The following is a 26,591-nucleotide window of genomic DNA, read 5'->3' as shown; positions in this document are numbered from 1 at the left end:
TGTGATTGGTGTGGCTGGTATGAGTCTTACCCGGGATTCAAAATCCTTCCTTATTGTGTACGCTCGTCCGGGCACAGTATCCTAACTGAGGCTTGGAGGAGGGTCATAGGGGGAGGAGCCAGTGCACACCAGGTAGTTCTAAAGCTTTACTTTTGTGCCCAGTCTCCTGCGGAGCCGCTATTCCCCATGGTCCTTACGGAGTCCCCAGCATCCACTACGGACTACGAGAAATAGAATTATCGGTAAGTAAATTCTTATTATTTATCAGGGTATAGCCCTCTCTGATCTATCCCCTGTGTGGGTATCATGTTATATTTATCAGGGTATAGCCCTCTCTGATCTGACCTGTGTGGGTATCATGTTATATTTATCTGGGTATAGCCCTCTCTGATCTGTCTCCTGTGTGGGTATCATGTTATATTTATCTGGGTATAGTCCTCTCTGATCTGACCTGTGTGGGTATCATGTTATATTTATCTGGGTGTAGTCCCTTCTGATCTGGTCTGTGCCTCCATATAGGGTTTATCTTCATCAGGTTGTGCTTTCTGTTGCCCATTACTCTCTGCATTAATCTGTCTAGACTGTTCCTTAGTTCTCTGCACTCTGTATACGAAGCGGTTGGATGTATCAGTACAGACTCTCTTGGATGCAGTATATTCTATACACTGGGGCAGATGTATTAACCTGGAGAAGGCATAAGGAAGTGATCAACCAGTGATATGTGCAAGGTGATAATCCCACCAGCCAATCGGCTCCATTATGTAAATTAACAGTTAGGATCTGATTGGCTGCTGCCTTTATCACCTTGCACATATCACTGGTTTATCACTTCCTTATGCCTTCTCCAGGTTAATACATCTGCCCCACTGTTCCCTAATGACATTATAAAGAGTCATATAAATCCGCACAGTGCTGGCTAGTGATGGCATTCTGTGATGTCTGTATGAAGAACACTGGTTCAGCCTCATGACCTGCAAGATTTAGAAGCTGACCGTGTGTAGCAAAATAATTGAATAAAATATAAATATTGCTTTTACTTTATATGCATTTACAGGATACATGATATAACCTCATGCTGTATGTTCTCCGTCCCTTCAGTGTGTAATTGTGTGTGTCATTATTGGGTGTTACAAATGTCATCTACGTTCTGTCCTAACCTCAGTTTGGTGTCTTCTTTACAGACGGCCATCAAAGTGAAGCTGCAGGAGCTTGGCGCGTATGTAGGTATGTCTCTGTGTTATCTCAAGGAATGCTAATGTGTGTTGCTTATGCTGCGATCTATTGGGTACAGTAAATGCTGGTACGCAGGACATAGGCTCCGGGAAGATGGCCCTTACCCCGCTGTATATATGTCACCAGTTACACTTCTATGGTATACAGTATGATGCTGGTACGCAGGACATAGGCTCCGGGAAGATGGCCCTGACCCCGCTGTATAGATGTCACCAGTTACACCTCTATGGGGTACAGTAAATGCTGGTACGCAGGACATAGGCTCCGGGAAGATGGCCCTGACCCCGCTGTATAGATGTCACCAGTTACACCTCTATTGGGTACAGTAAATGCTGGTACGCAGGACATAGGCTCCGGGAAGATGGCCCTGACCCCGCTGTATAGATGTCACCAGTTACACCTCTATTGGGTACAGTAAATGCTGGTACGCAGGACATAGGCTCCGGGAAGATGGCCCTGACCCCGCTGTATAGATGTCACCAGTTACACCTCTATTGGGTACAGTAAATGCTGGTACGCAGGACATAGGCTCCGGGAAGATGGCCCTGACCCCGCTGTATAGATGTCACCAGTTACACCTCTATGGGGTACAGTATGATGCTGGTACACAGGACATAGGCTCCGGGAAGATGGCCCTGACCCCGCTGTATAGATGTCACCAGTTACACCTCTATTGGGTACAGTAAATGCTGGTACACAGGACATAGGCTCCGGGAAGATGGCCCTGACCCCGCTGTATAGATGTCACCAGTTACACCTCTATGGGGTACAGTATGATGCTGGTACGCAGGACATAGGCTCCGGGAAGATGGCCCTGACCCCGCTGTATAGATGTCACCAGTTACACCTCTATTGGGTACAGTAAATGCTGGTACACAGGACATAGGCTCCGGGAAGATGGCCCTGACCCGCTGTATAGAAGTCACCAGTTACACCTCTATTGGGTACAGTAAATGCTGGTACGCAGGACATAGGCTCCGGGAAGATGGCCCTGACCCCGCTGTATAGATGTCACCAGTTACACCTCTGTGGTATACAGTATGATGCTGGTACGCAGGACATAGGCTCCGGGAAGATGGCCCTGACCCCGCTGTATAGAAGTCACCAGTTACACCTCTATTGGGTACAGTAAATGCTGGTACGCAGGACATAGGCTCCGGGAAGATGGCCCTGACCCCGCTGTATAGATGTCACCAGTTACACTTCTATGGTATACAGTATGATGCTGGTACGCAGGACATAGGCTCCGGGAAGATGGCCCTGACCCCGCTGTATAGATGTCACCAGTTACACCTCTATGGGGTACAGTAAATGCTGGTACGCAGGACATAGGCTCCGGGAAGATGGCCCTGACCCCGCTGTAGTATAGATGTCACCAGTTACACCTCTATTGGGTACAGTAAATGCTGGTACGCAGGACATAGGCTCCGGGAAGATGGCCCTGACCCCGCTGTATAGATGTCACCAGTTACACCTCTATTGGGTACAGTAAATGCTGGTACGCAGGACATAGGCTCCGGGAAGATGGCCCTGACCCCGCTGTATAGATGTCACCAGTTACACCTCTGTTGGGTACAGTAAATGCTGGTACGCAGGACATAGGCTCCGGGAAGATGGCCCTGACCCCGCTGTATAGATGTCACCAGTTACACCTCTATGGGGTACAGTATGATGCTGGTACACAGGACATAGGCTCCGGGAAGATGGCCCTGACCCCGCTGTATAGATGTCACCAGTTACACCTCTATTGGGTACAGTAAATGCTGGTACGCAGGACATAGGCTCCGGGAAGATGGCCCTGACCCCGCTGTATAGATGTCACCAGTTACACCTCTATGGGGTACAGTATGATGCTGGTACACAGGACATAGGCTCCGGGAAGATGGCCCTGACCCCGCTGTATAGATGTCACCAGTTACACCTCTATTGGGTACAGTAAATGCTGGTACGCAGGACATAGGCTCCGGGAAGATGGCCCTGACCCCGCTGTATAGATGTCACCAGTTACACCTCTATTGGGTACAGTAAATGCTGGTACGCAGGACATAGGCTCCGGGAAGATGGCCCTGACCCCGCTGTATAGATGTCACCAGTTACACCTCTATTGGGTACAGTAAATGCTGGTACGCAGGACATAGACTCCGGGAAGATGGCCCTGACCCCGCTGTATAGATGTCACCAGTTACACCTCTATGGGGTACAGTATGATGCTGGTACACAGGACATAGGCTCCGGGAAGATGGCCCTGACCCCGCTGTATAGATGTCACCAGTTACACCTCTATTGGGTACAGTAAATGCTGGTACGCAGGACATAGGCTCCTGGAAGATGGCCCTGACCCCGCTGTATAGATGTCACCAGTTACACCTCTATTGGGTACAGTAAATGCTGGTACGCAGGACATAGGCTCCGGGAAGATGGCCCTGACCCCGCTGTATAGAAGTCAACAGTTACACCTCTATTGGGTACAGTAAATGCTGGTACGCAGGACATAGGCTCCGGGAAGATGGCCCTGACCCCGCTGTATAGATGTCACCAGTTACACCTCTGTGGTATACAGTATGATGCTGGTACGCAGGACATAGGCTCCGGGAAGATGGCCCTGACCCCGCTGTATAGAAGTCACCAGTTACACCTCTATTGGGTACAGTAAATGCTGGTACGCAGGACATAGGCTCCGGGAAGATGGCCCTGACCCCGCTGTATAGATGTCACCAGTTACACTTCTATGGTATACAGTATGATGCTGGTACGCAGGACATAGGCTCCGGGAAGATGGCCCTGACCCCGCTGTATAGATGTCACCAGTTACACCTCTATGGGGTACAGTAAATGCTGGTACGCAGGACATAGGCTCCGGGAAGATGGCCCTGACCCCGCTGTAGTATAGATGTCACCAGTTACACCTCTATTGGGTACAGTAAATGCTGGTACGCAGGACATAGGCTCCGGGAAGATGGCCCTGACCCCGCTGTATAGATGTCACCAGTTACACCTCTATTGGGTACAGTAAATGCTGGTACGCAGGACATAGGCTCCGGGAAGATGGCCCTGACCCCGCTGTATAGAAGTCACCAGTTACACCTCTATGGGGTACAGTATGATGCTGGTACACAGGACATAGGCTCCGGGAAGATGGCCCTGACCCCGCTGTATAGATGTCACCAGTTACACCTCTATTGGGTACAGTAAATGCTGGTACGCAGGACATAGGCTCCGGGAAGATGGCCCTGACCCCGCTGTATAGATGTCACCAGTTACACCTCTATGGGGTACAGTATGATGCTGGTACACAGGACATAGGCTCCGGGAAGATGGCCCTGACCCCGCTGTATAGATGTCACCAGTTACACCTCTATTGGGTACAGTAAATGCTGGTACACAGGACATAGGCTCCGGGAAGATGGCCCTGACCCCGCTGTATAGATGTCACCAGTTACACCTCTATTGGGTACAGTAAATGCTGGTACGCAGGACATAGGCTCCGGGAAGATGGCCCTTACCCCGCTGTATAGATGTCACCAGTTACACTTCTATGGTATACAGTATGATGCTGGTACGCAGGACATAGGCTCCGGGAAGATGGCCCTGACCCCGCTGTATAGATGTCACCAGTTACACCTCTATGGGGTACAGTAAATACTGGTACGCAGGACATAGGCTCCGGGAAGATGGCCCTGACCCCGCTGTATAGATGTCACCAGTTACACCTCTATTGGGTACAGTAAATGCTGGTACGCAGGACATAGGCTCCGGGAAGATGGCCCTGACCCCGCTGTATAGAAGTCACCAGTTACACCTCTATTGGGTACAGTAAATGCTGGTACGCAGGACATAGGCTCCGGGAAGATGGCCCTGACCCCGCTGTATAGATGTCACCAGTTACACCTCTGTTGGGTACAGTAAATGCTGGTACGCAGGACATAGGCTCCGGGAAGATGGCCCTGACCCCGCTGTATAGATGTCACCAGTTACACCTCTATTGGGTACAGTAAATGCTGGTAATCAAGACATAAGCTCTGGGAAGATGGCCGTGTCCGCGCAGTATAGAAGTCACCAGTTACACCTCTATTGGGTACAGTATGATGCTGGTACGCAGGACACTGCTTGCTGACGTTGGGTACATAACATGCTGGTGCTATAGGAGAAATGATTTTCTAGTAGGAGTTTTGCATTTGCAGCAGGTGACTGTGTTTCTTCTCATCCAGACGAGGAGCTGCCGGATTATATAATGGTTATGGTGGCCAATAAGAAGAGCCACAAGCAGATGACCGACGACCTGTCTCTCTTCCTGGGGAACAACACGTCCAGATTTACCACCTGGTCAGTCACTATATTGTGCGGTGAGGGAAGTGTAACATAGAGGGACTGGGGGCCCGGTACATAGCACATGGTCTGCCAGGCGCTGCCCTCCCCTGTCATGCTCAGCAGCAGGAGTATGGCCAGCCTCTAGTGTCTGCCTGCCCTCCCCTCCGCTGCCATGCTCAGCAGCAGGTGTATGGCCAGCCTCTAGTGTCTGCCTGCCCTCCCCTCCCCTGTCATGCTCAGCAGCAGGTGTATGGCCAGCCTCTAGTGTCTGCCTGCCCTCCCCTCCACTGTCATGCTCAGCAGCAGGTGTATGGCCAGCCTCTAGTGTCTGCCTGCCCTCCCCTCCCCTGTCATGCTCAGCAGCAGGTGTATGGCCAGCCTCTAGTGTCTGCCTTCCCTCCCCTCCCCTGCTCAGCAGCAGGTGTATGGCCAGCCTCTAGTGTCTGCCTGCCCTCCCCTCCACTGTCATGCTCAGCAGCAGGTGTATGGCCAGCCTCTAGTGTCTGCCTGCCCTCCCCTCCCCTGTCATGCTCAGCAGCAGGTGTATGGCCAGCCTCTAGTGTCTGCCTGCCCTCCCCTCCCCTGTCATGCTCAGCAGCAGGTGTATGGCCAGCCTCTAGTGTCTGCCTGCCCTCCCCTCCCCTGTCATGCTCAGCAGCAGGTGTATGGCCAGCCTCTAGTGTCTGCCTGCCCTCCCCTCCCCTGTCATGCTCAGCAGCAGGTGTATGGCCAGCCTCTAGTGTCTGCCTGCCCTCCCCTCCCCTGTCATGCTCAGCAGCAGGTGTATGGCCAGCCTCTAGTGTCTGCCTGCCCTCCCCTCCCCTGTCATGCTCAGCAGCAGGTGTATGGCCAGCCTCTAGTGTCTGCCTGCCCTCCCCTCCCCTGTCATGCTCAGCAGCAGGTGTATGGCCAGCCTCTAGTGTCTGCCTGCCCTCCCCTCCCCTGTCATGCTCAGCAGCAGGTGTATGGCCAGCCTCTAGTGTCTGCCTGCCCTCCCCTCCCCTGTCATGCGCTCACCTTTCCCATAACCCATACGCTACCCGGTACGTAACCCTGTGCATGCTATACTAATAGGCCCTACACACTGAAAGATGTCATTGAACGATATGAATGTTCTTGTTCTTTAATGAACGAGAACTCGTTTATGTCGTTCAGTGTGGAGGCACCAACGATGAACGATTCGCGGCCCCGTGCTCGTTCATCGTTTGTGCCGGGTCGCTTATACATGCAATCCAATATGGACAATCTCGTCCATATTAGCATGTAGGGCTATGGAGCCGGGTGACGAGGGGATTGAAGAAACTTCACTCCCCCCGCCGCCGAGTTGCCTACCGGTTGTATCGGCTGTTGGGCACCTCAGTGGCACATCACCGGGTGTGTAGGGCTCACTAGGGCTCATTTTCTCTTACATCCTAGGGGATACCGGGAACCCATTTCATACCATGGGGTATAGACGGGTCCACTAGGAGCCATGGGCACTATAGAAGTTTGATAACGTGTGCTGGCTCCTCCCTCTATGCCCCTCCTACCAGACTGTTAAGAAAATGTGCCCGGAGGAGCCGGTCACGTCTCTGGAAGCTCCTGATGAGTTTTCTACTTTTCTTTTTTAAGTTTATTTTCAGGCGGGACTGGTTGGCACCAGCCTGCCTGCTTCGGGGGGGGGGGGGGGAGGGAGGGAGGGAGGGAAACGGCCCAACCCCACTAATGGTTCATGGTCCCGTTCCGCGCTGACAGGACGCTAGCTCCTGAGGGAACTATTCGCGAACCACACCACGTCGAGTGTACATTCCCGTAGCACGCCGCCACCTCTAACAGAGCCAGAAGACAGACAAGAGTGGTGAGTATTAAGCCGGCGTCCTGGTTTGCGGGTCGCCGGCCATTACGGCGGCATGAGGGTACGGAGATGCACGGCTTCTAAACGGGACAGACTGCGTCTCCCGATGTGTAAGGACACAGATGCTGAACAGCGGACAAAGTACCCAGACTGGCAATAAAGCCATAAAAGTAGTCTGTCTCCATTTTATGCACACAGACACATACAGCCAGTATAAAAAAAAGATCAGGAAGACCGCGCGCCGTTGAGGGGGTGGGATTTCACTATGAGCGGATCCAGCAATTCACCAGCGGCATTTTCCCTCTGCAGCTGACGCATACGCTGAATAACAGTGACGCGCAGCTCCTCCGGTGTAACTCCAGATTACCTCAGCGGTACCAGGGGGTCATGGCAGGGGGAGCGATTATTAGTGTACTAAGTCCCCAATCTAGGTACTTAGGCAGCGACCCGGCTAAGCCTGGCATTAGCAGTAAGGGTGTCGTGTGCTGGTTCCATACTATCTCTGTCTCTCCCTGGAAGGGCTCTTTGTGGGTTAATTGTGCTTTTAATCTTTTCCTTTGTGTGCTGTCACTGTTACAGTATGTCAGGCAAAGAGTGTGTTTCATGTAAGGCACAGTGTTCCTCTTCTCCAGGGGGCTCACTAGTGTGTACTCAGTGTAGTATCCCTTCCCATGCTAGTGGGGCAGAACCAGCATGGCTGGACTCCATTAGGGGAATGATTTCCACCATTTCTACGAAATTATCTTGTAATGAGAAAGAGACACAATACTTAAGGCAGTCTATGGATGAGTTTATGAAAAAGGATTAAGTACCCAGACCAGCGTCTCAGTCCATTTGTCCGCAAAACTGTACTTTGGCCCATATCCTGCATTCTGACTCTGATAAGGAAGGTACAGGAAAAGAAAGACTCTGTGTTGGGGCATGGAACGAAGCCCTTTTGTCATATTTTAAAAGTCCAGTGCGGCACCAAACAAATTTCTCCCCACTGTATCTGATAAGGAAGGGTCAGAAATGGAGGGAGGTGAGGTGGACACAGAGGTGGGTAGGATACTCTGTCACAAGGGGTAGAGGCTCTCATAGATGCTATCAGAGAAATTCTAAATATCCCTGATAAGGTGAGGCAGGAGAGTGAGGAATCTCACTTTAATATTAAGAAGAAATCCTCAGCCACTGTTCCTGTGTCAAAGGAACTAAATACCCTGTTTGAGTAACCGTGGGTTAATCCAGATAAGAAATTTCAAATTCCTAGGCGGTTATTATCATCTTTTCTTTTTCCTCCTGAGGATAGGAAGAAATGGGAAAATTCACAGTAGTGGATGCGTCAGTCTCCAGGCTCTCACGTATAATTGTGTTTCCTGACCCTGGTGCAGCCTCCCTAAAAGATGCGGCTGATCGCAAGATTGAGACTAAACTCAAATCTTTGTATACAGCTACCAGGATGGCCCAGAGACCCACTATAGCATGTGGGTGGATTACAAGAGCCATTGCTAAATGGTCAGGTCATTTAATTGAGTGTTATACACCTTACCTCAAGAGGAAATTGTTTTGCTCCTGCAACATATATAAGACTCTGCAAACTTTATGGTGGAAGCCATAAAAGAAATAGGTTTGGTTAATGCACACACTACAGCTATGGCAGTGTCGGAACGCAGAGGATTATGGCTTCGTAAGTGGACTGCTGAAGCGGACTCAAGGAAAGGAGTGTTGGCCTACCTTTCACAGGAGAGGCCTTATTTGGAGATGAACTCGACAAATGGATCTCCCGAGCTACTGCGGGTAAGTCCACACACCTTCCTTCTGCAGCTCCGCCAGCTAAGAAGGCCTACTCAGGACCTAATCTACAGTCCCTTTGGACTGCCAAGTATAGGGGCAAGGCCAGAGGTTCTTCTACCGCCACCAGAGGCGCTAGAGGTAGACCATGCAAACCAGCGGCTGCTGGTTCTCAGGAACAGAGCTCCGGCTCTGTCTCTTCAAAGCCTTCCGCATGACGGTGGGCTGCGATGCCTGGGAGACAGGCAGGTGGGAGCCCAGCTACATTTCTACAGTCACATCTGGATAAGATTTTCCAGGATCCCTGGGTCATAGACCTTATATCCCAGGGCTACAGGCTGGAGTTCCAGGATCTCCCACCTCACAGATTCTTCAAATCGGGCTTACCGGTTTCACAAGAACCGAGCGTAAACTTACACAATGCCATTCAAAAACTGTTACAGACCCAGGTAATGGTTCCAGTTCCACCTCATCTACAAAACAAGGGATACTATTCCAGCTTGTTTGTAGTACCGAAACCGGGTGGTTCGGTAAGACCGATTTTGAACCTCAAGTCATTGAACCCGTACTTACGAGTGTTCATATTCAAGATGGAGTTGTTGAGAGCGGTAATCTCAGGTCTGGAGGAGGGGGAATTCCTAGCGTCTCTGGATGTCAAGGATGCGTACCTTCACATTCCGATCTGGCCGCCTCATCAGGGTTATCTACGGTTTGCACTGCAGGACTGTCACTACCAGTTTCAGGCCCTGCCATTTGGTCTCTCCACGGCACCGAGGGTGTTCACCAAAGTGATGGCAGAGATAATGATGTTGCTCCGCAAACAGGGAGTGAACATAATTCCGTACTTGGACTATCTTCTGATAAAGGCACTATCCAGGGAACAGCTGTTAGAGAATATTGCCGTCTCAACCAGACTACTCCTGGATCATGGGTGGATTATGAAGCTGCCAAAATCTCACCTGGAACCAACGCAGAGGCTTCAGTTCCTGGGGATGATACTGGACACAGAGGCTCAGAAAGTATTCCTTCCCTTGGAAAAGGCAATGGTAATCCAGTTGATGGTTCGGGCTGTCTTGAAGCCGATCCGAATCTCTGCATCTCTACGTACGTCTTCTAGGGAAAATGGTGGCTTCTTACGAAGCAATTCAGTACAGAAGGATTCATGCAAGACCCTTCCTGCTGGATCTGTTGGACAAATGGTCCGGATCGCATCTTCACATGCACCAGATGATTCGTCTGTCACCAATCCCATGATCTCCCTCCTGTGGTGGCTACAGACTTTTCACCTAGTCGAGGGTTTGAGGTTCGGGATTCAGAATTGGATTCTGCTAACCACAGACGCAAGCCTCAGAGGTTTTGGACAATCACCCAGGGGGTGTCAATTTCAGGGAAGATGGTCAAGTCAGGAGGTCGTCCTTCCAATAAACATCCTGGAACTCGGGGCTATCTACAACGTCCCTTCGGCAGGCCTCATCTCTTCTTCAGAATCAGGCCTTTCAGGTCCAGTCAGACAATGTGACGGTGGTAACGTGCATATATCGACAGGTCGGAACGAAAAGCAGAGCCGCCATGTCAAAGGTGACAAGAATTCTCCTCTGGGCGCAAAAACACGTTGTGGCGTCGTCGGCGATCTTCATTCCAGGAGTAGACAACTGGGAAGCGGACTTCCTCAGCAGATACGATCTGCACCCGGGGGAATGGGGCCTCCACCTGGAGGTGTTTCGGTGGTTAACACGTCGGTGGGGGTATTCACAAATCGACATGATGGCCTCTCAACTCAACAAGAAGCTCAAGCGGTACTGTTCCAGGTCGAGGGACCCACAGGCAGTAGTGGTAGATGTCCTGACAACTCCGTGGGTTTACCAGCTGGTTTACTTGTTTCCTCCACTTCCTCTGATCCCAAGAATTCTAAAAAGAATTAAAAGGGAAAAGGTTCAAGCAATCCTCATTCCTCCGGACTGGCCACGAATGGCCTGATATGTGGATCTTCTCGAGATGCTGATCGAAGATCTGTGGCCTCTGCCTATTAAAGAGGATCTTCTGCAGCAGGGCCCATTTGTCTATCAAAACTTACCACAGCTACGTTTAATGGCATGGAAGTTGAACGGTTGATTCTAGCCTGGAGAGGGATTCCAGACAAGGTCATCCCGACTATGATCCAAGCCAGAAAGGGAGTAACGTCTAAACATTACCATTGTATCTGGAAGAAATGTCTCTTGGTGTGATAGCAGACAATATTCTGTGGTGGAATTTCATCTGGGACGTTTCCTGCCTTTTCTGCAGTCGAGAGTGGATGTGGGCCTATGCCTAGGCTTCATTAAAATTCAGATTTTGGCCTTGTCTATTTTCTCTCAGAAACAATTGGCTTCTCTCCCTGAGGTCCAGACGTTCTTGAAAGGTGTTCTGCACTTACAACCTCCCTTTGTGCCTCCCACGGCACCTTGGGATCTCGGTTTGGTACTGCAGTTCCTTCAATCGGACTGGTTTGAACCGCTGCAGGAGGTAGATGTAAAGTACCTTGGGTGGAAGACCGTCACACTGTTGGCCATGGCTTCAGCAAGACATACGTCGGAGCTGGGTGCGTTGTCTCACAAGAGCCCCTACATAATTTTCCATGAGTACAGCGCTGAACTTGGGACTCGTCGTCAATTTCTTCCTTACGTGGTATCCGCATTTCACATCAACCAACCTATTGTGGTTACCGACACCTCTGCTACTTCAAAGTCTTTGGATGTCGGAAGGGCTTTGAAGGTCTATGTGAAGAGAACTGCTCGTCACAGGATATCGGACTCGCTGTTCGTTTTTTATGATCCCAATACAATTCGGTGTGCTGCTTTGAAGCAGTCCATTGCACGCTGGATCAGGCTCACTATCCAGCATGCTTATTCCACTTGTTGATTACAAAATCTGTTCAAGCCCACTCTAGTAGGTCGGTGGGTTCCTCTTGGGTGGCTTCCCAGGGTGTCTCGGCTTTACAACTCTGCCGAACAACTACTTGGTTGGGTTTGAACACATTTGCCAAGTTCTACAAGTTCGATACTTTGGCTTCTGGGGACCTTCAGTTTGGTCAATCAATTCTGCAGGAACCTCAGCACTCTCCCACCCGGTTTGGGAGCTTTGGTACTTCCCCGTGGTACTAAATGGATTCCCAGTATCCCCTAGGACGTAAGAGAAAATACGATTTTAATTACCTACCGGTAAATCCTTTTCTCATAGTCTGTAGGGGATACTGGGCGCCCGCCCAGTGCTTTGTTCTTCCTGCTCTGTTACTTGGTTAAGTAATGTTGTTTGGTTCAGCTGTTGCTGTCTCTCTTTACAAGCTTGGTTAGCATGGTTTTCCTCTTGTTCTGGTTGTGCTGGTTCGAATTCTCACCACTTTCCTTTCTATATCCTTCTCTCAAAGTATGTCTGTCTCCTTAGGCACAGTTTCCTAGACTGAGTCTGGTAGGAGGGACATAGAGGGAGGAGACAGCACACACAGTCAAACTTCTATAGTGCCCATGGCTCCTAGTGGACCCGTCTATACCCCATGATACTAAATAGATTTCCAATATCCCCTACGGACTACGAGATAAGGATTTACCGGTAGGTAATTAAATCCCGTTTTCTGCTGACACCACTATTGAACCTCAGCAGAATGAAGCCGTGCTTTCGTGTGTGACCATCCTGCCTTGTGCTGAGCCCTCAGTGACTTTTAGTGTCCATATAATTTACAGTGGGGAGTTTATTACCATATATATTGCTTATTTACTATTGTCCAGCATTGTATAATGACTGCTGCTTTTCTTTATCTCTGTAGGCTGCAGGGGGTGCTGGATAAGCTGCGCTCTGTCACTCCAGGTATGTAATGTGCAAGCTGCATTTCTTCTTCCTCTCCTGTTTCCTCCTCTTCTTCTTCCTCCTTCCTCTTCATCCTCCTCTTTCCTCTTCTTCTTCCTCCTCCTCCTTCTTCTTTCTCCTCTTTTTCTTCCTTCTTACTCTTTTTCTTCCTTCTCCTCTTTTTCTTCCTTCTTACTCTTTTTCTTCCTTCTTACTCTTTTTCTTCCTTCTTACTTTTTCTCATCCGACCTTCTTTCTTCCTCCTTCCCTGTGGTGTATCTGGCACCACAATGTGTAGTCCTAGTGTGTATCTGGCACCACAATGTGTAGTCTTGGAGATGTGTCTGGTGCCACGCTGTGTGGTCCTGTGGTGGATCTGGTGCCACGTTGCGTAGTCCCAGGGTATTACATGCTGCAGCCGCGGTCAGGCGTTCAGCCCTATATCACCCTCATTCTAGTAGCTTTGCTGCACTGTAACGTGACCTCTATTCTCATTCATGTCTTCATTCAGAATCCAACAGCCTGAAAGCATCTGAGGCAATTATCTTCAACAGCGCTATGCCACCCCTGAAGAGTCTGCCCCAAGCCAGGAGGATTCTAGGAGAGATGCCCAACCACTGCCACAGGAGAGATTGCACAGCCTGGCACCTAGCAACTTGCAAGCACAGCGCTCTTATGATGCCAGGTAGTGTATCATGAACAACACAATCCATCCACAAATTAATTTGACCTACAAATAAGTAATTATTTATTATCCTTTCTCTGTCCGCCTATTCGGGGTACCCTGCCAGTCATTGGGTGTAGCGGGCGCTGTGAGGAGCGGGCACGATACTTGCTTGTTTGTAGTTAAGCCCTTGCCTCTACATCTCCCCAGCATCTGCTCATTGTGGCGTATGTGCCCGTAGAGCGCTCAGCGTCAGGAGCACCTTTCTAAGTTACAACATTTTATTTTCTGTTACGTCCTAGGGGATCCATTTAGTACCATGGGGGTATAGACGGGTCCAGTAGGAGCCATGGGCACTTTAAGAAATTGGTAGTGGCTGGCTCCTCCCTCTATGCCCCTCCCACCAGACTCAGTTTAGAAAATGTGCCCAGAGGAGCCGGTCACGTCGCTGGAAGCTCCTGAAGAGTTTTCTGCATTTATTTTCTGTTTATTTTCAGGCAGGGATGGTTGGCACCAGCCTGTCTGCTTTGTGGGATTTGGGGGGGTGGGGTGGTGGAACGGCCCAACCTCCCAAAGGGTTAATGGTCCCGTTCCCCACTGACAGGACGCTAGCTCCTGAGCGAACTATTTGCAAGCCCCAACACGGCGAGCGTACATTCCCGCAGCACGCCGCCACCCCTAACAGAGCCAGAAGACAGAAGAGTGGTGAGTACTAAGTCGGCATCCCGGTTAGTGGGACGCCGGCCATTATGGCGGCATGAGGGTACGGAGACGCACGGCTTCTACACGGGGTGGACTGAGTCTCCTGACTAAGTACACTGTAGTGTACACAGTACCCAGACTGGCACTACAGCCATAAAAGGGGAATGTCTCCATTTTATGCACATAGACACATTAGCCAGTATAAAGAAGAGCGGGAAGACCGCGCGCCATTGTAGGGACGGGGCTTCACTATGACCGGATCCAGCAGCTCACAAGCGCCATTTTCCCTACTGCAGCTATACAGACGCTGACTGACAGGGACGCGCTGCTCCTCCGGAAATCATCCAGTGTACCTCAGCGGTACCAGGGGGTCATAGCAGGGGGGAGCGATTTACTAGTGTACTAAGTCCCTAATCTAGGTACTTAGTCTGCGACCCGGCTAAGCTTGGCATTGGCAATAAGGGCTCCATGTGCTGGTTCCATACTCTCTCTGTGTCTCTCTTGAAGGGCACTTTGTGGGTTAATTGTGCTTTTAACCTTTTCCTATGTGTGTGTGCTGTCACTACTGCAATATGTCAGGCAAAGAGTGTGTTTCATGTAAGGCACAGTGTTCCTCTTCTCCAGGGGGTTCACTAGTGTGTACTCAGTGTATTATCCCTTCCCATGCTAGTGGGGCAGAACCAGCATGGCTGGACTCCATTAGGGGAATGATTTCCACCATTTCTACGAAATTATCTCGTAATAAGAAAGAGACGCAATACTTCAGGCAGTCTATGGATGAGTTTATGAAAAAGGACTCAGTACCCAGACCAGCGTCTCAGTCCTCTACCATTTGTCCACAAAACGTACTTTGTCCCATATCCTGCACTCTGACTCTGGTAATGAAGGGTCAGAAATGGAGGGAGGTGAGGTGGACACAGAGGTAGGTAGGATACTCTGTCACAAGGGGTAGAGGCACTCATAGATGCTATCAGAGAAATTCTAAATATCCCTGATAAGGTGATGGAGGAGAGTGAGGAATCTCACTTTAATATTAAGAAAAAATCCTCAGCCATTTTTCCTGTGTCAAAGGAACTAAATACCCTGTTTGAAGAACCGTGGGTTAAAACAGATAAGAAATTTCAAATTCCTAGGCGGTTATCATCATCTTTTCCTTTTCCTCCTAAGGATAGGAAAAAATGGGAAAATCCATTGATAGTGGATGTGTCAGTTTCCAGACTCTCACGTAAAATTTTGTTACCTGTCCCTGGTGCAGCCTCCCTAAAAGATGCGGCTAAGGGGCATAGAGGGAGGAGCCAGCACACGCATTCAAACTTCTGTAGTGCCCATGGCTCCTAGTGGACCCGTCTATACCCCATGGTACTAAATGGATTCACAGTATCCCCTATGGACTACGAGAAAAGGATTTACAGGTAGGTATTTAAAATCCTATTTTTATTCCGCTGTTACTGGCAGATTTTTTGGTAAGAACACATGGGGGGCAGACAGAAGCTGTGTCGCCGACACATCACCCTCCACTTTCTGTGGTCCCTATTATTTACAGTTTTAGGCATCGGGTGGCTGTACCCGCACCGGTATCCACAGCCAGCCCTGACAGTGTAACCTCATCTCTGTCACTGTGATGGACAACGTGCTTGCCCCACACTCCCTGGTTATTGTGTCCTGCTTGTGGGTCCACTGTGCACCGGAGTAGCGTTGGTGGGTTTTTTAATCTTCCTTTGCTCACTTTGTGGACGTGTTGGGGGAACCCTGGCTAAACCCTGACAGGCAGTTTAAACTTCCTGCGGGGTTCCGGGACACCAGTGCGTTTGTGACTAAAGACACTATGTTCCCTCCTTTAGTGTACACCCCTATTGCCTGCATAGGAAACGCCACGGCCCATCCCATGACCAGTATGGCTAACCTGAAGGATGTCGCAGACCATAAGTGTGAAGCTGTTCTTAAGTCACTGTTTTCTCTTGCAAGAGATGCCTCTTCTGTCGGTCTTGTTGTTGGCTTAGACTACCAAGGCCATAAAAGCCTGGTCTGACCAATTGGTCATCCAAGGGTTGGGGGGGGGGGGGGAATTCTGATCCAACAGACCTTCTAGCCATCATAGACAACTTGAAACATACCTCCATCTATGTTGGTCATGCTTCTTTGGAAGTGATTTCCCTACTTTCAGGTTTATCCGCACTGTCCAGTTTGGCCATGAAGTCACTGTGGTTGCTGTCTTTGCAGGCAGAAACCAAGAAGACATTGGAGGTGGTTCTGGTTTTGTGTGGGACTTCCTGTTAGGCCCAGAGCGTGAACAGATCATCGCTCTGGCAGGAATTAAGAGTCCGTATCTTTTTCGGTCATTCCTGCTCATGCCAAGTCCCCCCATTTTTGCTCCTTTCGTTTCCCTCAAGCCCGGCTTCTGCCCACTAGGGAATCCTAAAGGAACCATAGGGCCAGTCACTCCCAAGATTGTATGTGGCCCTCGCAGGACAACAGGCAGTCAGCATGACCTATTCCAGGTTCGGGGTATCCTGTCTCGAGCATACGTCATGGATGTTCTAGGTCTTTGTCTACTCTGGTTCTTTGTAACGCCTCTTTCACTGAACCAGGTCAGACAGGAGCTTTGCTGGGTGCCTTGCGAGCTCTAGTCTCTGTTGTGATGGTTCCTGTATACCAAGTGGGTTGGGGGTTTACTGTAGTCTTTTTTTTTTTTTGGGTGCAGAAACTGGATGTCTTTATTCATCCCATAATAAACCTAAAATAGCTATGCTCTCCCCTAGGGGTACAGAATATAAAGATGTATGTAATCTTTTGCACTCTGTCATCACTTCCATGGAAGGCGGGGATTTCCTCTCATCACTCAATATCAAGAATTACTATTTGCACGTTCCCGTCTTGGAGCGGGATCACAGGCTCCTTTGGTTTGCCATAGGGAACTTTCACTTCTAATTTTAGGCACTGCCATTTTAAATTTCTGCTGCACCGAGAGTGTTCATGGCCCTGTTGTACCACATGGGATTTCTGTTCCTTACTCGGACGACTTTTTAATTAAAGTGTCCTCCCGGTCACTTTTCATATGCTGATGGTGGTATCAACACGCAGTTGGATTCTCAACTTTCCCAAATCCAACCTAGTTCCAGCCCAGACGATAGTCCTCCTGGGGCTTCTGTTCGATGCAACCGGTTGGCAAGTCTTGCTTCCAGTGGACAAGATTCAGACACTGTAGTCTTTGGTGCAGTCTCTTTTGCTCCCGAGTCTTGCTGTGTATGCAGTTGCTGGGGAAGATGGTTTCAACCTTCAAAGCAGTCTACTTTGCTCATCTCAACACCAGGGCTTTACAACGTTATAGCCTACAGTGTTGCAGGAAATCAGATCTTCACCTGTCCCGCCAGTCTTTGGTTTGGTGGCTTCAACCCCTCCCTCAACCTGTCCAGGGGTTGTCAGTTCTCTATCTGGGATTGGACCCTGGTCACGACGGATGCCAGTTTCATGGGCTGGGGTGTGGTAATGCTGGCGTTCCAGGTTGTCCTTTCCATCAATGTGCTTGAACTTTGAGCTGTCTGGAATGTTCTGTTGCAGGCTCAGTGGTTACTGCGGGGCAGGCCTCTCTGTGTCCCTGTCACGGCTGCTGCATATATAAACAGGCAGGGTGGGGCCAGGAGTCAACAGGCCATGGCGGAAACCGTATGGATTATGCAGTGGACCCAGAAGTTTGTTTCTGCCATTTTCCTTCTGAGGGTGGACCGTTGAGAAGCTGACTTCCTCAGCCAGCATAGGGTCCACCCAGGCAAGTGGGCATTCAATAAGGGCATGTTCAACCTGACTGGCGTGCTGGAGCCTCCTGGACCTCAACCTCGGGGTGTCCAACTAAACAGGAAGATGCCTTGTTATGGGGCATAGACCAAGGTTCCTCAGGTGGCTTAAGTGGACGCCCCCACTGCCGTGTGGTCCTATCATCACGGTGACCTGTTCCCACCATTCTCGATTCTACTGAATTTACTCTGCTGAATTAGGAAGGAGAAACCCATGTTCTCCTGATGGCACCGGATTGGCCTGACATATCGGCACACATCAGAATGATGTAATGAAGGACAAAACGATCCCTCGTTCTGGCCTTCATTACACTGCACGGCACAGCATGCAATATTGTCTGTTTGGCCGTGCAGCGCGTCCAACTAAAAGATATTGCATGCGACCAAAGGAGCGCGCAGATGGGGCATATACACTGAACAATCCGGCCATTATTTTGTTCCCGTTCGGCAGACACATCATATTGGGCCAAGATTGTTCTAGTGTGTACCTGGACACCACCTTTCCTGATGAATCCTGGTATACAGGCTAAATGCGTCGATTGCAGAGCCATCGGCTAGGACGCTGACACGCTGGTGGAATGCACCCGTCTTTTTCCTTACATTGGGCCACATCTGGACAAGGGATTGAGGTCCTAATTCTAAGGTTGGTGAGGAGAATTGCATTTATCCGCTGCACGGAGGAACTCTGGGTTTTGGGTCAGAACTGTGATACTCCTGACACTAGCCCAGCGGTTTTGTCATCACATTGTTTTTGTGTAGCCTATCTGGAGTGTAATCATTGGAAGTTGTACATGCCTAAGTGTAGGCGTATCAACCCCCTTCTATCATTCACATAAAGGAGAACGGACTGTTGTTATTGTTACACGTTTTGTCTTGTCTAATGTTTATTCATTTATATATACTGGTATTAGGCATAGGGGGGTTATCCAGTTATCCCTGATGCTGTTTTGTCCAATAAAAACAGCCAGATGAATAATGACCGATGGCCATTTTCGCGGTATCCAATTAGAGGCCGCTTTTATCGCCCGACATTGGACCCACGAACGTACACATGGGAACGGGGATACGTCCCTGATCCCATGTGTTATTGCGGCTCCAGCAGGACACTTATTGCGGATTATCCATCGTGTGCCTGAATCACTCGAAGCAAAATCCATGATAAGTGCCGGTATCGGGGGGATGGAGCGAGCCGCATCGGGGCTAAATGGATAACCCCCATATAGTCCCATTATTATATGGAGGTAGTTTATTACCCATGTACTATAGTAGTAGAATTATTTCTTTTTACCATTCTATATTGTGGAGCTACTGGCTGAATAATATCCCGTACATGCAGTATCTGGGGTACTTTCCTGTTATGCCCCCATGCCCCTTCATTCCTCCTCAGCAGCAGGCAGTAATGCAGTATCTGGGGTACTTTCCTGTTATGTCCCCATGCCCCTTCATTCCTCCTCAGCAGCAGCAGGCAGTAATGCAGTATCTGGGGTACTTTCCTGTTATGCCCCCATGCCCCTTCATTCCTCCTCAGCAGCAGCAGGCAGTAATGCAGTATCTGGGGTACTTTCCTGTTATGCCCCCATGCCCCTTCATTCCTCCTCAGCAGCAGGCAGTAATGCAGTATCTGGGGTACTTTCCTGTTATGCCCCCATACCCCTTCATTCCTCCTCAGCAGCAGCAGGCAGTAATGCAGTATCTGGGGTACTTTCCTGTTATGCCCCCATACCCCTTCATTCCTCCTCAGCAGCAGCAGCAGGCAGTAATGCAGTATCTGGGGTACTTTCCGGTTATGCCCCCATACCCCTTCATTCCTCCTCAGCAGCAGCAGAAGGCAGTAATGCAGTATCTGGGGTACTTTCCTGTTATGCCCCCATACCCCTTCATTCCTCCTCAGCAGCAGCAGCAGGCAGTAATGCAGTATCTGGGGTACTTTCCTGTTATGCCCCCATGCCCCTTCATTCCTCCTCAGCAGCAGCAGCAGGCAGTAATGCAGTATCTGGGGTACTTTCCTGTTATGCCCCCATGCCCCTTCATTCCTCCTCAGCAGCAGCAGGCAGTAATGCAGTATCTGGGGTACTTTCCTGTTATGCCCCCATACCCCTTCATTCCTCCTCAGCAGCAGCAGGCAGTAATGCAGTATCTGGGGTACTTTCCTGTTATGCCCCCATGCCCCTTCATTCCTCCTCAGCAGCAGCAGGCAGTAATGCAGTATCTGGGGTACTTTCCTGTTATGCCCCCATACCCCTTCATTCCTCCTCAGCAGCAGCAGGCAGTAATGCAGTATCTGGGGTACTTTCCTGTTATGCCCCCATACCCCTTCATTCCTCCTCAGCAGCAGCAGGCAGTAATGCAGTATCTGGGGTACTTTCCTGTTATGCCCCCATACCCCTTCATTCCTCCTCAGCGGCAGTAATGCAGTATCTGGGGTACTTTCCTGTTATGCCCCCATACCCCTTCATTCCTCCTCAGCGGCAGTAATGCAGTATCTGGGGTACTTTCCTGTTATGCCCCCATACCCCTTCATTCCTCCTCAGCAGCAGCAGGCAGTAATGCAGTATCTGGGGTACTTTCCTGTTATGCCCCCATACCCCTTCATTCCTCCTCAGCAGCAGCAGGCAGTAATGCAGTATCTGGGGTACTTTCCTGTTATGCCCCCATACCCCTTCATTCCTCCTCAGCAGCAGCAGGCAGTAATGCAGTATCTGGGGTACTTTCCTGTTATGCCCCCATACCCCTTCATTCCTCCTCAGCAGCAGCAGCAGGCAGTAATGCAGTATCTGGGGTACTTTCCTGTTATGCCCCCATGCCCCTTCATTCCTCCTCAGCAGCAGGCAGTAATGCAGTATCTGGGGTACTTTCCTGTTATGCCCCCATGCCCCTTCATTCCTCCTCAGCAGCAGCAGGCAGTAATGCAGTATCTGGGGTACTTTCCTGTTATGCCCCCATGCCCCTTCATTCCTCCTCAGCAGCAGCAGGCAGTAATGCAGTATCTGGGGTACTTTCCTGTTATGCCCCCATACCCCTTCATTCCTCCTCAGCAGCAGCAGCAGGCAGTAATGCAGTATCTGGGGTACTTTCCTGTTATGCCCCCATACCCCTTCATTCCTCCTCAGCAGCAGCAGGCAGTAATGCAGTATCTGGGGTACTTTCCTGTTATGCCCCCATACCCCTTCATTCCTCCTCAGCAGCAGCAGGCAGTAATGCAGTATCTGGGGTACTTTCCTGTTATGCCCCCATACCCCTTCATTCCTCCTCAGCAGCAGCAGGCAGTAATGCAGTATCTGGGGTACTTTCCTGTTATGCCCCCATACCCCTTCATTCCTCCTCAGCAGCAGCAGGCAGTAATGCAGTATCTGGGGTACTTTCCTGTTATGCCCCCATGCCCCTTCATTCCTCCTCAGCAGCAGCAGGCAGTAATGCAGTATCTGGGGTACTTTCCTGTTATGCCCCCATGCCCCTTCATTCCTCCTCAGCAGCAGCAGGCAGTAATGCAGTATCTGGGGTACTTTCCTGTTATGCCCCCATGCCCCTTCATTCCTCCTCAGCAGCAGCAGCAGTAATGCAGTATCTGGGGTACTTTCCTGTTATGCCCCCATACCCCTTCATTCCTCCTCAGCAGCAGCAGGCAGTAATGCAGTATCTGGGGTACTTTCCTGTTATGCCCCCATACCCCTTCATTCCTCCTCAGCAGCAGGCAGTAATGCAGTATCTGGGGTACTTTCCTGTTATGCCCCCATGCCCCTTCATTCCTCCTCAGCAGCAGCAGGCAGTAATGCAGTATCTGGGGTACTTTCCTGTTATGCCCCCATGCCCCTTCATTCCTCCTCAGCAGCAGCAGGCAGTAATGCAGTATCTGGGGTACTTTCCTGTTATGCCCCCATGCCCCTTCATTCCTCCTCAGCAGCAGCAGCAGTAATGCAGTATCTGGGGTACTTTCCTGTTATGCCCCCATGCCCCTTCATTCCTCCTCAGCAGCAGCAGGCAGTAATGCAGTATCTGGGGTACTTTCCTGTTATGCCCCCATGCCCCTTCATTCCTCCTCAGCAGCAGCAGGCAGTAATGCAGTATCTGGGGTACTTTCCTGTTATGCCCCCATGCCCCTTCATTCCTCCTCAGCAGCAGCAGCAGGCAGTAATGCAGTATCTGGGGTACTTTCCTGTTATGCCCCCATGCCCCTTCATTCCTCCTCAGCAGCAGCAGGCAGTAATGCAGTATCTGGGGTACTTTCCTGTTATGCCCCCATGCCCCTTCATTCCTCCTCAGCAGCAGCAGGCAGTAATGCAGTATCTGGGGTACTTTCCTGTTATGCCCCCATGCCCCTTCATTCCTCCTCAGCAGCAGCAGGCAGTAATGCAGTATCTGGGGTACTTTCCTGTTATGCCCCCATGCCCCTTCATTCCTCCTCAGCAGCAGCAGGCAGTAATGCAGTATCTGGGGTACTTTCCTGTTATGCCCCCATGCCCCTTCATTCCTCCTCAGCAGCAGCAGGCAGTAATGCAGTATCTGGGGTACTTTCCTGTTATGCCCCCATACCCCTTCATTCCTCCTCAGCAGCAGCAGGCAGTAATGCAGTATCTGGGGTACTTTCCTGTTATGCCCCCATGCCCCTTCATTCCTCCTCAGCAGCAGCAGGCAGTAATGCAGTATCTGGGGTACTTTCCTGTTATGCCCCCATACCCCTTCATTCCTCCTCAGCAGCAGCAGGCAGTAATGCAGTATCTGGGGTACTTTCCTGTTATGCCCCCATACCCCTTCATTCCTCCTCAGCGGCAGTAATGCAGTATCTGGGGTACTTTCCTGTTATGCCCCCATACCCCTTCATTCCTCCTCAGCAGCAGCAGGCAGTAATGCAGTATCTGGGGTACTTTCCTGTTATGCCCCCATGCCCCTTCATTCCTCCTCAGCAGCAGCAGGCAGTAATGCAGTATCTGGGGTACTTTCCTGTTATGCCCCCATGCCCCTTCATTCCTCCTCAGCAGTAATGCAGTATCTGGGGTACTTTCCTGTTATGCCCCCATACCCCTTCATTCCTCCTCAGCAGCAGCAGGCAGTAATGCAGTATCTGGGGTACTTTCCTGTTATGCCCCCTTGCCCCTTCATTCCTCCTCAGCAGCAGCAGGCAGTAATGCAGTATCTGGGGTACTTTCCTGTTATGCCCCCATACCCCTTCATTCCTCCTCAGCAGCAGCAGGCAGTAATGCAGTATCTGGGGTACTTTCCTGTTATGCCCCCATACCCCTTCATTCCTCCTCAGCAGCAGCAGCAGGCAGTAATGCAGTATCTGGGGTACTTTCCTGTTATGCCCCCATGCCCCTTCATTCCTCCTCAGCAGCAGCAGGCAGTAATGCAGTATCTGGGGTACTTTCCTGTTATGCCCCCATACCCCTTCATTCCTCCTCAGCAGCAGGCAGTAATGCAGTATCTGGGGTACTTTCCTGTTATGCCCCCATACCCCTTCATTCCTCCTCAGCAGCAGCAGCAGCAGGCAGTAATGCAGTATCTGGGGTACTTTCCTGTTATGCCCCCATGCCCCTTCATTCCTCCTCAGCAGCAGCAGCAGCAGGCAGTAATGCAGTATCTGGGGTACTTTCCTGTTATGCCCCCATGCCCCTTCATTCCTCCTCAGCAGCAGCAGGCAGTAATGCAGTATCTGGGGTACTTTCCTGTTATGCCCCCATGCCCCTTCATTCCTCCTCAGCAGCAGCAGTAATGCAGTATCTGGGGTACTTTCCTGTTATGCCCCCATACCCCTTCATTCCTCCTCAGCAGCAGCAGCAGGCAGTAATGCAGTATCTGGGGTACTTTCCTGTTATGCCCCCATACCCCTTCATTCCTCCTCCTCAGCAGCAGCAGCAGTAATGCAGTATCTGGGGTACTTTCCTGTTATGCCCCCATACCCCTTCATTCCTCCTCAGCAGCAGGCAGTAATGCAGTATCTGGGGTACTTTCCTGTTATGCCCCCATGCCCCTTCATTCCTCCTCAGCAGCAGCAGGCAGTAATGCAGTATCTGGGGTACTTTCCTGTTATGCCCCCATGCCCCTTCATTCCTCCTCAGCAGCAGCAGCAGGCAGTAATGCAGTATCTGGGGTACTTTCCTGTTATGCCCCCATGCCCCTTCATTCCTCCTCAGCAGCAGCAGCAGGCAGTAATGCAGTATCTGGGGTACTTTCCTGTTATGCCCCCATACCCCTTCATTCCTCCTCAGCAGCAGCAGGCAGTAATGCAGTATCTGGGGTACTTTCCTGTTATGCCCCCATACCCCTTCATTCCTCCTCAGCGGCAGTAATGCAGTATCTGGGGTACTTTCCTGTTATGCCCCCATACCCCTTCATTCCTCCTCAGCGGCAGTAATGCAGTATCTGGGGTACTTTCCTGTTATGCCCCCATACCCCTTCATTCCTCCTCAGCAGCAGCAGCAGGCAGTAATGCAGTATCTGGGGTACTTTCCTGTTATGCCCCCATGCCCCTTCATTCCTCCTCAGCAGCAGCAGGCAGTAATGCAGTATCTGGGGTACTTTCCTGTTATGCCCCCATGCCCCTTCATTCCTCCTCAGCGGCAGTAATGCAGTATCTGGGGTACTTTCCTGTTATGCCCCCATGCCCCTTCATTCCTCCTCAGCAGCAGCAGGCAGTAATGCAGTATCTGGGGTACTTTCCTGTTATGCCCCCATGCCCCTTCATTCCTCCTCAGCGGCAGTAATGCAGTATCTGGGGTACTTTCCTGTTATGCCCCCATGCCCCTTCATTCCTCCTCAGCAGCAGCAGGCAGTAATGCAGTATCTGGGGTACTTTCCTGTTATGCCCCCATGCCCCTTCATTCCTCCTCAGCGGCAGTAATGCAGTATCTGGGGTACTTTCCTGTTATGCCCCCATACCCCTTCATTCCTCCTCAGCGGCAGTAATGCAGTATCTGGGGTACTTTCCTGTTATGCCCCCATACCCCTTCATTCCTCCTCAGCAGCAGCAGGCAGTAATGCAGTATCTGGGGTACTTTCCTGTTATGCCCCCATACCCCTTCATTCCTCCTCAGCAGCAGCAGCAGGCAGTAATGCAGTATCTGGGGTACTTTCCTGTTATGCCCCCATGCCCCTTCATTCCTCCTCAGCAGCAGGCAGTAATGCAGTTGACTGCTGTAAATTCTGTACTGTGGATATTTACCATGTTATCTATTCTGTGTGCGTGACTGCTACCAGATGACAGTATGTGTATCTCCCACTGACTTACCAGCAGGAGCACACCGCTGGTACCACATCCATTTATACTGGGCCAAAAGCCGCTTTTATTAGCAGAGATGTGGGGCACGTTATGTCCTGTATGTGGATGCTGGTTGGGTTGGAACAATTGCTGCCCCTGTGTTGTTAATGCCTCCATGGTGAGGTAGGAAGGTGTTTCCCCCTGATTGGTCTATATATATATATATACAGTAGTAGATTTAAAAAAGAAAGTTTATTCACTTTAGAGCAAGTTTTTCCAAACGCTGTCCTCCAGGCCCCCTAACAGTCCAGGTGTTAAGGATATCCATGTATTGATCAGAGTGATTTATTTAGTACATCTGTCCGTTTCAGTTGTGATGAAACATGGGTAAAACATGGACTGTTAGGATGCCTTGAGGACTGAGGGGGCTATTTACTAAGCCTCGGATGGAGATAAAGTTCCAGCCAATCAGCTCCTAACTGTCATGTCACAGGCTATGTTTGAAAAATGACAGGAGCTGATTGGCTGGTAGTTTATCTCTGTCCACTTTACCTCCATCTAAGGCTTAGTAAATACACCCCCAAGTTTGGAAAACCCTGCTTTATAGTATTCTCATTTCCAGGGAGCTCTATATACACCAGGGGTTCCATGCAATGGTGACCTGGACCAGTTACTGCTGACAGATGTTGGATAGAGGAGATAAGGAGCTGGGGATCCTCTCTGGGATGGGAGGATAATTGTGCCATAGGGAATAATGTGTATATTTTTTACATTTACAGGATGTCCAGTGAAATGGGCTTCGCTGCCCGTCTGACGTCTGCTGTGAAGCCGCTCCGAGAGCTATCCCCGTCTGAGGCCGTCATTGACATCAAGCTAGACTTGGATGATCCCTTCAGTGATGACCTGAACTGCGGGTCTGAGAATGTGCTGTACTCCCGGAAGAGGCCCAGCGCGTCCTCCAGTGTCAGGGCCCAGCGACCTGCAGCTCAGTTGTACAGACCCCCCGGAAGCAGCCATAGCATTCAGCACGAGAGCAGCGGCTTCCATAGATTATCCCAGACCACTGCCGCTTCAGCCAGGCCAAACATCTTACAGTCCGGCCGGGTGATCGGTGTCACCAAACTGTACAAGCTGCATGACATGAGCTCTGCCGAGGAGACTTACCGATCTGCACTGCCGTCCTCTGACCGGCTGTCTCGGGAGGTGAGTGTTTATGTCTGCGTGTCCTGTAGTGTACAAGTTCTAGGCGCTTAGGAAATGAAAGGTGATACAAATAAT

At 50.5% G+C, this 26,591-nt stretch overlaps 1 protein-coding gene across 1 annotated transcript in view; it reads left to right on the top strand.

The window, feature by feature from the left end:
- Positions 1-26,591, top strand: part of ZC3H14 (zinc finger CCCH-type containing 14) — an 86,577-nt gene that overhangs the window by 43,417 nt on the left and 16,569 nt on the right. The window contains 6 exon segments of the mRNA XM_063948618.1: positions 1,182-1,224; positions 5,442-5,556; positions 12,945-12,985; positions 13,476-13,547; positions 13,550-13,649; positions 26,093-26,516. Of these exon segments, the coding sequence (XP_063804688.1) occupies positions 1,182-1,224; positions 5,442-5,556; positions 12,945-12,985; positions 13,476-13,547; positions 13,550-13,649; positions 26,093-26,516 (795 nt within the window).

Source organism: Pseudophryne corroboree, chromosome 12 (genome assembly GCF_028390025.1).
Source record: "Pseudophryne corroboree isolate aPseCor3 chromosome 12, aPseCor3.hap2, whole genome shotgun sequence".
Lineage (NCBI taxonomy): Eukaryota > Metazoa > Chordata > Amphibia > Anura > Myobatrachidae > Pseudophryne > Pseudophryne corroboree.
This window is presented reverse-complemented; position numbering and strand designations above follow the sequence as displayed.